This window comes from Mustelus asterias, chromosome 8, assembly GCF_964213995.1.
Source record: "Mustelus asterias chromosome 8, sMusAst1.hap1.1, whole genome shotgun sequence".
NCBI lineage: Eukaryota > Metazoa > Chordata > Chondrichthyes > Carcharhiniformes > Triakidae > Mustelus > Mustelus asterias.
In genome coordinates this window covers 136531221-136546161 of record NC_135808.1, presented here as the reverse complement: position 1 = coordinate 136546161, position 14941 = coordinate 136531221, and the positions used below count along the sequence as shown (strand labels likewise).

The window sequence follows — 14941 nt, the reverse complement described above, 5'->3', positions numbered from 1 at the left end:
TTGTGCCTTGGAGATGGTGGACAGGCTTTGGAGAATCAGGGGGTGAGTTCTCACCACAGAATGCCCAGTCTCTGACCTGCTCTGGTAGCCACTGTGTTTTAATGATTGGTCAGTTCAGTTTCTGATGAATGGTAACCCCAGGATATCGATTGTGGGAGATTCAGCGATGGTAATGCCATTGAATGTAAAGGGGAGATTGTTAGATTCTCTCCTATTGGAGTTCACCGTTGCCTGGCTCTTGTGTGGCGCAAATGTTACTTACCACTTGTCATCCCAAATCTGAGGGAAGGTCACTGGTGAAGATGGTTGGATCTAGGACACTACCCTGAGGAACTCCTGCAGGAATGTCCTGGTGTGGAGATGCCGGCGTTGGGGTAAGCACAGTAAGAAGTCTCACAACACCAGGTTAAAGTCCAACAGGTTTATTTGGCAGCACAAGCTTTCAGAGCGTTGCTCCTTCAGCAGGTGAGTGGGATTTCAGTTCACAAACAGGGCATATAAAGACACAACTCAATTTACAAAATAATGGTTGGAATGCGAGTCTTTACAGGTAATCAAGTCTTAAAGGTACAAACAATGTGAGTGGGAGAGGGTTAAGCACAGGTTAAAGAGATGTGTATTGTCTCCAGCCAGGACAGTTAGTGAGATTTTGCAAGCCCAGGCAAGTCGTGGGGATTACAGATAGTGTGACATGAACCCAAGATCCCGGTTGAGGCCATCCTCATGTGTGTGGCACTTGGCTATCAGTTTCTGCTCAGCGATTCTGCGTTGTCGTGTGTCGTGAAGGCCGCCTTGGAGAACGCTTACCCGAAGATCAGAGGCCGAAAGCCCGTGACCGCTGAAGTGCTCCCCAACAGGAAGAGAACACTCTTGCCTGGTGATTATCAAGCGGTGTTCATTCATCCGTTGTCGTAGCGCCTGCATGGTCTCCCCAATATATCAATGTTCCGCCGCAAACTACCCAGCCTTCAGGAGAACGGTGACCACGACACCACACAACCCTGCCACAGCAACCTCTGTAAGACATGCCAGATCATTGACACAGATGCTATCATCTCACATGAGGACATCATCCATCAGGTACACGGTACATACACTTGCAACTCGGCCAACGTTGTCTACCTAATACGCTGCAGGAAAGGATGTCCTGAGGTATGGTACATTGGGGGGACCATGCAGACTCGCAGAAACTGATAGCCAAGTTCCGCACACATGAGGACAGCCTCAACTGGGATCTTGGGTTCATGTCACACTATCTGTAATCCCCACGACTTGCCTGGGCTTGCAAAATCTCACTAACTGTCCTGGCTGGAGACAATGCACATCTCTTTAACCTGTGCTTAACCCTCTCTCCATTCACATTGTCTGTACCTTTAAGACTTGATTATCTGTAAAGACTCGCATTCCAACCATTATTTTGTAAATTGAGTTGTGGCTTTATATGCTCTGTTTGTGAACTGAAATCCCACTCACCTGATGAAGGAGCAGCGCTCCGAAAGCTAGTGCTGCCAAATAAGCCTGTTGGACTTTAACCTGGTGTTGTGGGATGTCCTGGAGCAGAGATGATTAACTTTAATCACCACAACCATCTTCCTCCAACCAAAGGAAAGCTTTCCTCCTGATTCCGCAACTTGTGGGCCGAAGGGCCTGTTTGTGCTGTGGCTTTCTATGTTCTATTCCCATTGACTTCAATATTGATAGGATTCTTTAGATGCCATGCTCGGTCACATGCTGTCTTGATGCCACAGTGGCACAATGGTTAGCACTGCTGCCTCACAGCAACAGGGTCCTGGGTTCAATTCCCCCCTTGGGTACTGTCTGTGTGCCTCTTAAATGTTGCTAATGTGCCTGCTTCCACCACCTCCTCTGGCAGCCCGTTCCAGGCACCCACCACCCTCTGTGTGAAAAACGTCCCCCCGCACATCTCCCTTAAATTTCCCCTTTCCACCTTGAACCTATGCTCCCTTGTAATTGACACTTCCATCCTGGGAAAAAGTCTCTTCCCTAAAGGACATTAGTGAAACAGATGGATTTATAATTCCAGATTTTTACAGAGTTCAGATTTCACCATCTGCCAATGGTGGGATTCGAACCCGGGTCTCAGAGCGTTATCCTGGGTCTCTGGATTACGAGTCCAGCGACAATACACTAAAACACCACCTGCATGATCTCCCACTCTGAGTCACAAAAGATTTAGATTTCCCGTTTCCGTCTGAATATCTCAATTTGTAACTGACAGATGTAAACAATTGGCTAGAAATACCCTGGGTGGCAGGTAAACATTCCTGATGTAATGACCTATCCCTTCAGGGTGGTTACAAAAGCGTGTGTGTTACACGAGTGAACACATTGTGCTTCGTGTTACAAAGTGGAATGGCTTGATGTTGAGGTAGTAAATCACAGAGCATGTGTGTGGCAGCCCCATTCTTACATTGCACTGAAATGACAGCCGGCGGTTTATAATTATACTCGTTAATAACCAAATCAACAACCATTCTTCATTCCTTTCATCTCCACAATGCAATGATCTTTCACTGTTCCTATTCACTGAAAAAGAATCCCTCCACAAACTTTGACACAAAAACAAACATTCCGCCCCCCCGAATATGACAGCGTGATCCTAACCACAGGCAGCTTCTGAAACTCGAGAGTCATCTGGAACATCTGGACTCTGTTAGTCACTTCAGGTGACGGATGTGTTGTGTTTGCAATTACGACATAGTTTCAGTGAGATAGAAACTCAATGATGAATTCCAATTCTCTCATAGACATGACAGCACACAGATATGTCGATATACAATGCTCAGCGAGAGGGTGGAGAGATGGGAGATAGTTCCAAAGTCCAAGCCCTGTTCAGCCATCACCCCTATGCTCTCTGACCTACATTGGTCCCAGTCCAGCAGCAATGCCTCAGTTTCAAAATTCTCATCTTTCTTTTTAAATCACTCCATTGCCATTGTTCCTCCCTATCTCTCCAACCTCCTACAGCCCAACAACCGTCCAATATCTCTGCACTCTTCTGATCCTCACCTCTTTCACATTTTAATCCTTCAACCATTGGGGTCCGTGCTTCAGCTGCCTTGCCTTCGGAAGTCCATCCCTAACCTCTCCCCTCTCTACCTCTCTGCCCTTTAACACCCTTATTAAAACCTACCTCTCTGACCAAGGCTTTGGTCATCAATCTCAACTGCTGCAACCGCACAACAGTAAACATGTGATGGAATTAAGGAGAAGAGACACCAATCCACCAATAGGATAGAGTACGGATAGACAATGGAGCAGCCCAATCAGAAATAGTATGTAAATGACTGAGAATTTATTGAATGCAACTTGACATGATCTGATTGATGGACTTTGATGTAAAAAAGTAACGCAAAGTTTATTTATTAGTCACAACCAGGCTTACATTAACACTGCAATGAAGTTACTGTGAAAATTCCCTCGTCGCCACACTCCGGCGCCTGATCGGGTACACTGAGGGAGAATTTAGCATGGCTAATACACCTAACCAGCACATCTTTGGACTGTGGGAGGCAACCGGAGCACCCGGAGGAAACCCACGCCGATATGGGGAGAATGTGAAAACTCCACGCAGACAGCGACCCAAGCTGGGAATCGAACCGGGGTCCCTGGCGCTGTGAGGCAGCAGAGCTAGAGTACAAAAAACAAAGAACAGCATAGCACAGGAACAGGCCCTTCGGCCCTCCAAGCCTGCGCCGATCACCTTTACCTATCTAGACCAACCACTTATATCCCTCTATTCCCCACCTGTTCATGTGTCAATCAAGATAATTCTTAACATAACTGCCTCACCCACCTCACTTAATAGAACATAGAACATAGAAAGCCACAGCACAAACAGGCCCTTCGGCCCACAAGTTGCGCCGATCACATCCCCACCTCTAGGCCTATCTATAGCCCTCAATCCCATTAAATCCCATGTACTCATCCAGAAGTCTCTTAAAAGACCCCAACGAGTTTGCCTCCACCACCACCGACGTCAGCCTATTCCACTCACCCACCACCCTCTGAGTGAAAAACTTACCCCTGACATCCCCCCTGTACCTACCCCCCAGCACCTTAAACCTGTGTCCTCTCGTAGCAACCATTTCAGCCCTTGGAAATAGCCTCTGAGAGTCCACCCTATCCAGACCCCTCAACATCTTGTAAACCTCTATCAGGTCACCTCTCATCCTTCGTCTCTCCAGGGAGAAGAGACCAAGCTCCCTCAACCTATCCTCATAAGGCATGCCCCCCAATCCAGGCAACATCCTTGTAAATCTCCTCTGCACCCTTTCAATGGCTTCAACATCTTTCCTGTAATGAGGTGACCAGAACTGCGCGCAGTACTCCAAGTGGGGTCTAACCAGGGTCCTATAAAGCTGCAGCATTATCTCCCGACTCCTAAACTCAATCCCTCGATTAATGAAGGCTAGTACGCCATACGCCTTCTTGACCGCATCCTCCACCTGCGAGGCCGATTTAAGAGTCCTATGGACCCGGACCCCAAGGTCCTTCTGATCCTCTACACTGCTAAGAATGGTACCCTTCATTTTATACTGCTGCTTCATCCCATTGGATCTGCCAAAATGGATCACTACACACTTATCCGGGTTGAAGTCCATCTGCCACTTCTCCGCCCAGTCTTGCATTCTATCTATGTCTCGCTGCAACTTCTGACATCCCTCCAAACTATCCACAACACCACCTACCTTGGTGTCGTCAGCAAACTTACCAACCCATCCCTCCACTTCCTCATCCAGGTCATTTATGAAAATGACAAACAGCAAGGGTCCCAGAACAGATCCCTGGGGCACTCCACTGGTCACTGATCTCCATGCAGAGAAAGACCCCTCCACAGCCACTCTCTGCCTTCTGCAGGCAAGCCAGTTCTGGATCCACAAGGCAACAGCCCCTTGGATCCCATGCCCTCTCACTTTCTCAAGAAGTCTTGCATGGGGGACCTTATCGAACGCTTTGCTGAAGTCCATATAGACCACATCCACCGCTCTTCCTTCGTCAATGTGCTTGGTCACATTTTCAAAGAACTCAACCAGGCTCGTAAGGCACGACCTGCCCCTGACAAAGCCGTGCTGACTACTTTTGATCATACTAAACTTCTCTAGATGATCATAAATCCTGTCTCTCAGGATCCTCTCCATCAACTTACCAACCACTGAGGTTAGACTCACCGATCAGTAATTTCCCGGGCTGTCCCTGTTCCCTTTCTTGAATATAGGGACCACATCCGCAATCCTCCAATCCTCCGGAACCTCTCCCGTCTCCATCGACGATGCAAAGATCATCGCCAAAGGCTCCGCAATCTCCTCCCTCGCCTCCCACAGTAACCTGGGGTACATCCCATCCGGTCCCGGCGACTTACCAACCTTGATGCCATTCAATAGTTCCAACACATCCTCTTTCTTTATGTCCACATGCTCGATCCTTTCTGTCCTCCGCAATCCAGCAGTACAACCACCCAGATCCCTTTCCACCGTGAATACCGAGGTAAAGTATTCATTAAGCACCTCCGCCATTTCTAACGGTTCCGCACAAACTTTTCCCCCTTCACCTTTTAAGGGTCCTATGCCTTCACATCTCATCCTTTTACTCTTGACATATTTGTAGAAAGCCTTGGGATTCTCCTTAATCTTACCCGCCAAGGTCTTCTCATGACCCCTTCTCGCTCTCCTAATTTCCTTCTTAAGCTCCTTCCTACTTGGCAGTGCATTCCAGGCCCCCACCACCCTCTGTGTAAAAAACTTCCCCCGCACATCTCCACTGAACCTTTCCCTGCTTATCTTGAACTTGTGCCCCCTTGTAGTTGTCATTTCTGCCCTGGGAAAAAGCTTCTAACTGTTCACCCTATCTATGCCCCTCATAATTTTATAAGCTTCTATCAGGTCACCCCTCAGATTCCGTCTTTCCAGGGAGAACAATCCCAGTTTATTCAATCTCTCCTCATAGCTAAGACCCTCCGTACCAGGCAACATCATGGTAAACCTTTTCTGTACTCCCTCCAAAGCCTTCACATCCGTCTGGTAGTGTGGTGACCAGAATTGGACACAGTATTCCAAATGTGGCCGAACCAACGTTTTAGACAACTGTAACATAATTTGCCAACTTTTATACTTGATGTCCTGTCCGATGAAGACAAGCGTGCCGTATGCTTTCTTCACCACCTTTCCCACCTGTGCTGCTGCTTTTAAGGCTCTGTGGGCCTGTACTCCCAGATCTCTCTGTGTGTCGATGCTCCTGATGGTTCTGCCATTTATTTTATAGCTCCCACCTGAATTGGATCGACCAAAATGCATCACCTCGCATTTGTCCGGATTAAATTCCATCTGCCATTTCTCCGCCCAATTCTCCAGTCGAATGATATCCTGCTGTATTCTCTGACAATCTTCATCTCAATCTGCAACTCCGCCAATCTTAGTATCATCCACAAACTTGCGAATCAGACCAGCTACGTTTTCTTCCAAATCATTTATATATATTACAAACAGCAGAGGTCCCAGCACTGATCCCTGCGGAACACCACTAGTTACAGACCTCCATTCAGAAAAACACCCTGCCACCCCTACCCTCTAAGTACAACTTAATTTCTATTCTGTAAATTGAGGAGACCCGCGTTTTGCGACATATTGTAATAGCTCGCATGCCAAAATGTTCCTAATTGTGCACTCCTTTCATTATTTTATATTTTATTTTAATTTCAATGATTGTCTATAATTATGTTCATGAATTATGAATACTTGTTTTATTCGTTTTGTTATCACAATTCAGCACTTGTCACCATGTTGATTTTTTATTAACCCAATCATCTGTCTACCTCTTGTCAGCAATGACTGAGCAGCCAGCACCCTCACCCTCACATCATAACATTCTGGGTTCAGGTCCCACACCAGGGCCTGAGCACAAAAATCAGGGCTGACATTCCAGTACAGTATTGAAAGAGTGCTGCACTGTCAGAGGGTCAGTACTGAGGGAGTGCGGCACTGTCAGAGGGTCAGTACTTAGGAAGTGCTGCACTGTCAGAGGGTCAGTACTGAGGGAGTACCGCACTGTCAGAGGGTCAGTACTGAGGGAGTGCCGCGCTGTCAGAGGGTCAGTACTGAGGGAGTGCTGCACTGTCAGAGGGTCAGTACTGAGGGAGTGCTGCACTGTCAGAGGGTCAGCACTGAGGGAGTGCCGCGCTGTCAGAGGGTCAGTACTGAGGGAGTGCTACACTGTCAGAGGGTCGTTACAAAGGGAATGCTGCACTGTCAGAGGGTCAGTACTGAGGGAGTGCTGCACTGTCAGAGGGTCGGTACTGAGGGAATGCCGCACTGTCAGAGAGTCAGTACTGAGGGAGTGCCGCACTGTCAGAGGGTCAGTACTGAGGGAGTGCTGCACTGTCAGAGGGTCAGTACTTAGGAAGTGCTGCACTGTCAGAGGGTCAGTACTGAGGGAGTACCGCACTGTCAGAGGGTCAGTACTGAGGGAGTGCTGCACTGTCAGAGAGTCAGTAGTGAGGAAGTGCTGCACTCTCAAAGGGTCAGTGCTGAGGGAGTGCTGCACTGTCAGAGGGTCAGTACCTAGGAAGTGCTGCACTGTCAGAGGGTCAGTACTGAGGGAGTACCGCACTGTCAGAGGGTCAGTACTGAGGGAGTGCTACACTGTCAGAGGGTCGTTACAAAGGGAATGCTGCACTGTCAGAGGGTCGGTACTGAGGGAATGCCGCACTGTCAGAGGGTCAGTACTGAGGGAGTGCCGCACTGCCAGAGTGTCAGTGCTGAGGGAGTGCCGCACTGTCAGAGGGTCAGTACTGAGGAAGTGCTGCACTGTCAGAGGGTCATTACAAAGGGAATGCTGCACTCTCAGAGGGTCAGTGCTGAGGGAGTGCTGCACTGTCAGAGGGTCAGTACTGAGGGAGTGCTGCACTGTCAGAGGGTCAGTACTGAGGGAGTGCTGCACTGTCAGAGGGTCAGTACTGAGGGAATGCTGCACTGTCAGAGGGTCAGTACTGAGGGAGTGCTGCTCTGTCAGAGGGTCAGTGCTGAGGGAGTGCCGCACTGTCAGAGGGTCAGTACTGAGGGAGTGCTGCTCTGTCAGAGGGTCAGTGCTGAGGGAGTGCTGCACTGTCAGAGTGTCAGTACTGAGCGAGTGTTCCTCTGGGAGCGGACCTGCGGGGTGGAGACTGTGAGCGGTGAGAGAGAGAGCGCGGACTGTGAGTAAATTCTGGGTTTTTTTTTGTCTAATTTTCGGGAGGTTTTTTGTAATTAACGGAAACCGGAAGGCCGCATCGCGAAGCCTGCCGGTAGCTGTAGTTTTTTTTTTTCTCTCACTTACCTTATAAGTACTCGCCTCGGGGTATCGGCCTCAGTGTTCCTCTGGGAGCGGACCTGCGGGGTGGAGACTGTGAGCGGTGAGAGAGAGAGCGCGGACTGTGAGTAAATTCTGGGTTTTTTTTTGTCTAATTTTCGGGAGGTTTTTTGTAATTAACGGAAACCGGAAGGCCGCATCGCGAAGCCTGCCGGTAGCTGTAGTTTTTTTTTCTCTCGGGCCCCTAGCCCTATAAATTGGTGCAGAGGAGATACCCGATCCTCTACACTGGTAGAGGATCCCACCCTTCCATCCTCCTCTAACCTAATTATAAGTGTGGGGAAGTTTTTTGTTTTCTTTTTTTCTTGCTGGTAATGGCTTCAGGGATGGCAGTTCAGGCAGTATGCTGCATCTCCTGTGGGATGTATGTGGTGAGGAAATCCAGTAGTGTTTCAGGAGATTTTAGTTGTAAGAAGTGCATTAGATTGCAGCTTCTGGAGGAGCGTGTAAAGGAGCTGGAGGGGGAGTTAGAGGAACTCCGCATAATTCGGGAGGCGGAGGTGGAAGTTGATAGGAGTTATAGAGAAATAGTAACTCCTAGAAATGAGGCTTGGGTCAATGCCAGGAGGAGGGGTAAGAAGCAATCGGGAAGACAATCCCCTGGGGCGGTTCCCCTCCATAATAGGTTTTCGGTGCTGGAGGCTACAGTTGAGGAGGAATCAACTCAGCATAGAGAGCAGATCTCTGGGGGTGAGCCGAGTGAGAAAGCTCAGGTGGTTAGGGGCTGTAAAAGACTGGGCCTTGTGATTGGGGACTCCACAATTAAGGGGACAGATAGGAGGGTCGGAACTAAAGGTAGGGACTCAGGGTTGGTGTGTTGCCTACCAGGGGCTGGGGTCCGGGATGTGTCTGACAGGGTATTCAGGACTCTTAGGGGGGAGGGAGATAAACCACAAGTTATTGTACATGTGGGGACACACGACATAGGGAGGATAGGGGAAGGGGATATTAGGCAGGGATTTATGGAGTTGGGGTGGAAACTAAAGGCCAAGACTGACAGAGTGGTTATCTCTGGACTCTTGCCTGTACCACGGGATAGTTTAGAGAGGAATAGGGAGAGGGAAGGTTTGAATTCATGGCTGAGGGGATGGTGCAGGAGGGAGGGGTTCAGGTACTTAAGCAATTGGGGCTCGTACTGGGGAAGGTGTGACCTCTATGAGAAGGATGGTCTACACCTTAATCAGAAGGGGACCAATATCCTGGGGGGTAAATTTGCTAAGGCCATGCAGGGAGGTTTAAACTGATTCGGGGGGGGGGAGGGATCCTGAGTAGTGGGGCTGAAAGTGAGGGATGCATGGATGGGGACTGCAATGCACGGCATTGCAGAGGTGGGGTGGAGCAGGGTTTGAAATGTGTATACTTCAATGCCAGGAGTATTCGCAATAAAGTGGGTGAACTTGCAGCGTGGATCAGTACCTGGGACTTCGATGTTGTGGCTATTTCAGAGACATGGATAGAGCAGGGGCAGGAATGGATGCTGCAGGTCCCGGGGTTCAAATGTTTTAGTTGAAGTAGGGAAGGAGGTAGAAGAGGGGGAGGGGTAGCATTATTGGTCAGAGATTGTATCACAGTGTCAGAGAGGAGGTTTGATGAGGACTTATCTGTTGAGGTAGTATGGGCGGAGATTAGAAATAGGAGAGGAGAGGTCACCCTGTTGGGAGTCTTTTATAGACCTCCTAAAAGTTCTAGAGAGGTTGAGGAAAGGATTGCGGAGTCAATCCTGCTTAGGAGTGAAAGTAATAGGGCAATTGTTATGGGGGATTTTAACTTGACTAATATTGACTGGAATTGTTATAGCTCTAGCTCGTTAGAGGGGTCAGTTTTTGTTCAAAGCGTGCAGGAAGGTTTTTTGACTCAGTATGTAGACAGGCCAACTAGAGGTGAGGCTATATTGGATCTGGTGCTGGGAAATGAGCCAGACCAGGTGCTAGACTTGGAAGTTGGTGTGCATTTTGGTGATAGTGACCACAATTCGGTTACATTCACCTTAGTGATGGAAAGGGATAGGCATGAACCTCGGGCCAGTGGTTTTAGCTGGGGGAAGGGTAATTATGAGGCTATTAGGAGAGAATTAGGAAACATAGGTTGGACTAGGAGATTACAGGGACTGGGAACGTCCGACATGTGGAGTTTTTTCAAGGAGCAGCTACTGCGAGTCTGTGATAGGTATGTCCCTGTCAGGCAAGGAGGAATTGGTAGGGCTAGGGAACCGTGGTGCACCAAAAAAGTTTCTTTGTTGGTTAAAAAGAAAAAGGAGGCTTATGTTCGGATGAGACGTGAGCACTCGGGTAGTGCACTAGAAAGCTTTAGATTGGCTAAGAGGGAGTTGAAGAGCGAGCTTAGAAGGGCTAAAAGGGGACATGAGAAGACTTTGGCGGATAGGGTTAAAGAGAATCCTAAGGCGTTCTATAGGTATGTCAAGAACAGAAGGTTGGTTAGGGCAAGTTTAGGGCCAGTTATAGATGGCAGAGGGAAGTTATGTGTGGAACCGGAGGAGATTGGTGAAGCATTGAACCAATATTTCTCTTCGGTGTTCACGCAAGGGGACATGAATATAGCTGAGGAGGACACTGGGTTGCAGGGGAGTAGAATAGACAGTATTACAGTTGATAAGGAGGATGTGCAGGATATTCTGGAGGGTCTGAAAATAGATAAATCCCCTGGTCCGGGTGGGATTTATCCAAGGATTCTCTGGGAGGCAAGAGAAGTGATTGCAGAGCCTCTGGCTCTGATCTTCAGGTCGTCGTTGGCCTCTGGTATAGTACCAGAAGATTGGAGGTTAGCGAATGTTGTCCCATTGTTTAAGAAGGGGAACAGAGACTTCCCCGGGAATTATAGACCGGTGAGTCTCACTTCTGTTGTCGGCAAGATGTTGGAAAAAATTATAAGGGATAGGATTTATAGTTATTTGGAGAGTAATGAATTGATAGGTGATAGTCAGCATGGTTTTGTGGCAGGTAGGTCGTGCCTTACTAACCTTATTGAGTTTTTTGAGAAAGTGACCAAGGAGGTGGATGGGGGCAAGGCAGTGGACGTGGTATATATGGATTTTAGTAAGGCGTTTGATAAGGTTCACCATGGTAGGCTTCTGCAGAAAATGCAGATGTATGGGATTGGGGGTGATCTAGGAAATTGGATCAGGAATTGGCTAGCGGATAGGAAACAGAGGGTGGTGGTTGATAGTAAATATTCATCATGGAGTGCGGTTACAAGTGGTGTACCTCAGGGATCTGTTTTGGGGCCACTGCTGTTTGTAATATTTATTAATGATCTGGATGAGGGTATAGTTGGGTGGATTAGCAAATTTGCTGATGACACCAAAGTCGGTGGTGTGGTAGACAGTGAGGAAGGGTGTCGTAGTTTGCAGGAAGACTTAGACAGGTTGCAAAGTTGGGCCGAGAGGTGGCGGATGGAGTTTAATGCGGAGAAGTGTGAGGTAATTCACTTTGGTAGGAATAACAGATGTGTTGAGTATAGGGCTAACGGGAGGACTTTGAATAGTGTGGAGGAGCAGAGGGATCTAGGTGTATGTGTGCATAGATCCCTGAAAGTTGGGAATCAAGTAGATAAGGTTGTTAAGAAGGCATATGGTGTCTTGGCGTTTATTGGTAGGGGGATTGAATTTAGGAGTCGTAGCGTTATGTTGCAACTGTACACAACTCTGGTGCGGCCGCACTTGGAGTACTGTGTGCAGTTCTGGTCCCCACATTACAGGAAGGATGTGGAGGCTTTGGAGAGGGTGCAGAGGAGGTTTACCAGGATGTTGCCTGGTATGGAGGGGAGATCCTATGAGGAGAGGCTGAGGGATTTGGGATTGTTTTCGCTGGAAAGGCGGCGGCTAAGAGGGGATCTTATTGAAACATATAAGATGATTAGAGGTTTAGATAGGGTGGATAGTGATAGCCTTTTTCCTCTGATGGAGAAATCCAGCACGAGGGGGCATGGCTTTAAATTGAGGGGGGGTAGTTATAGAACGGATGTCAGGGGTAGGTTCTTTACCCAGAGGGTGGTGAGGGATTGGAATGCCCTGCCAGCATCAGTTGTAAATGCGCCTAGTTTGGGGGCGTTTAAGAGATCCGTAGATAGGTTCATGGACGAAAAGAAATTGGTTTAGGTTGGAGGGTCACAGTTTTTTTTTTAACTGGTCGGTGCAACATCGTGGGCCGAAGGGCCTGTTCTGCGCTGTAATGTTCTATGTTCTAATCAGAGGGGCAGTGCTGAGGGAGTGCCGCACTGTCAGAGGGTAAGTACTGAGGGAGTGCTACACTGTCAGAGGGTCAGTACTGAGGGAGTGCTGTATTGCCAGAGGGTCAGTACTGAGGGAGTGCTGCACTGTCAGAGGGTCAGTACTTAGGAAGTGCTGCACTGTCAGAGGGTCAGTACTGAGGGAGTACCGCACTGTCAGAGGGTCAGTACTGAGGGAATGCTGCACTGTCAGAGGGTCAGTACTGAGGGAGTGCCGCACTGTCAGAGGGTCAGTACTGAGGGAATGCTGCACTGTCAGAGGGTCAGTACTGAGGGAGTGCCGCACTGTCAGAGGGTCAGTACTGAGGGAGTGCCGCACTGTCAGAGGGTCAGTGCTGAGAGAGTGCCGCACTGTCAGAGGGTCAGTACTGAGGGAATGCTGCACTGTCAGAGGGTCAGTACTGAGGGAGTGCCGCACTGTCAGAGGGTCAGTACTGAGGGAGTGCCGCACTGTCAGAGGGTCAGTACTGAGGGAATGCTGCACTGTCAGAGGGTCAGTACTGAGGGAGTGCTGCACTGTCAGAGGGTCAGTACTGAGGGAGTGCTGCATTGTCAGAGGGTCAGTACTGAGGGAGTGCTGCATTGTCAGAGGGTCAGTACTGAGGGAGTGGCGCACTGTCAGAGGGTCAGTACTGAGGGAGTGCCGCACTGTCAGAGGGTCAGCACTGAGGGAGTGCCACACTGTCAGAGGGTCAGTACTGAGGAAGTGCCGCATTGTGAACACCAGGAGGTACCCTTCCAAGCCACACATCCTGACTTGGAAATATATCATCATTCCTTCAAATCCTGGTACTCCCTCCCTAACAGCAGTGTGGGTGTACCTACACCACAGGGACTGCAGCGGTTCAATAAGGCAGCTCATTGCAACCAGCTTCTCAAGGGCAATTAATGTTGGGCAAAAAAAAGCTGGCCTGACCAGCGACACTCACATCCTGTGAACGAGTAAATAACAGTGCATTCTAGAAGACACCGAATGAAAGATCCTGCGTTCCTACAGCACCTTTCACATACTCAGTGTGCCCAAATTTCCTTACAGCCAATGAAATACTTTATTGCAATGTTGTTAAGGTTGTAGAATAAAGTAATGTACAGTTTATTTATTAGTCACAAGTAAGGCTTACATTAACACTGCAATGAAGTTACTGTGAAATTCCCCTAGTCACCACACTCCAACACCTGTTCGGGTCAACACACCTAACCAGCACATTTTTCCGACTGTAGGAGGAAACCAGAGCACCCCCACGCAGACACGAGGAGAATGTGCAAACTCCACACAGACAGTGATCCAAGCCAGGAATTGAACCGGGGTCCTTGGCACTGTGGGGCAGCAGTGCTAACCACTGTGCTACCGTGCCACCCATAGCAAACATAGGAGAGAATTTTGCACACAGCAATCTCTCACTAACCGCGCTACCCCACTGTCTGAACTCTAATGTATTTGCTGAACAGAATCCAGGAAACGAAATCTCAGTGAGATTTGCTCTGAAAGCTCCTGTGCTGTGTTGTGCAGCACGGGTAATCTCACAGATATATACAGATCCAACAAACAAAAAGAGTTGCATTTCGATAACACATTTCATGATCTCAGGACATCTCCAAGCACCATTGCAGGAGTATGCAATGTCGGAATGGCAACGGCCAATCTACGCACAGCAAGCTCCCAGAAACAGCAATGTGATAATGAGTAGATGTTCAGTGAGGTGAGTTGGGGGATAAGCATTGCCCCAAGCCAGTATTTACCATTCACACTCCCTCTGGAACATTGTTTTGTTTCCTTACCATGATGTAGAAATGCCGGCGTTGGACTGGGGTGGGCACAGGAAGAAGTCTCACAACACCAGGTTAAAGTCTAACAGGTTTATTTGGAATCACAAGCTTTCGGAGCGCTGCTCCCTCATCAGGTGACTCAGGCTCCGAAAGCTCGTGATTCCAAATAAACCCGTTGGACTTTAACCTGGTTTCTTTACCAAAACTAATCATCACTTCACAGATAGATTTTTTTCTAATTTAAAAAAAAAAGGGATAAAGAGATGTGGGGAACAGGTGGGGAGGTGGATTTGAGACCAGGGAGAGATCAGCCATGATCTGATTGAATGGCGGAGCAGGCTCGAAGGACTGAATTTGCCGACTTCTGCTCCTAATTCCTCTGTCCCTTTGCCTTTAATTCAATGAGATCTAGAACATAGAACAGTACAGCACAGAACAGGCCCTTCGGCCCACGATGTTGTGGGCCAAAGGGCCGATCTTGACCATTTAATCCCTTCCCCCCTCTACCCTATCCCAGACCTTCCCTTCTGTTCATCCTCTCCCTCCCTTCTTTCAACAGCTTAAA

At 48.6% G+C, this 14941-nt stretch overlaps 1 protein-coding gene across 2 annotated transcripts in view; it reads right to left on the bottom strand.

The window, feature by feature from the left end:
* cryz (crystallin, zeta (quinone reductase)) overlaps positions 1-14451 on the bottom strand; it is a 143577-nt gene extending 129126 nt beyond the window's left edge. The window contains exon 1 of one of the 2 annotated variants that reach the window (XM_078219033.1): positions 14389-14451. In XM_078219033.1, coding sequence (XP_078075159.1) covers positions 14389-14391 — 3 coding nt within the window. In that variant the 5' untranslated portion in view covers positions 14392-14451. The remainder of the gene's footprint in view (positions 1-14388) is intronic. The other variant, XM_078219030.1, reaches the window with a different exon arrangement.
* Positions 14452-14941: the final 490 nt, after the last annotated feature.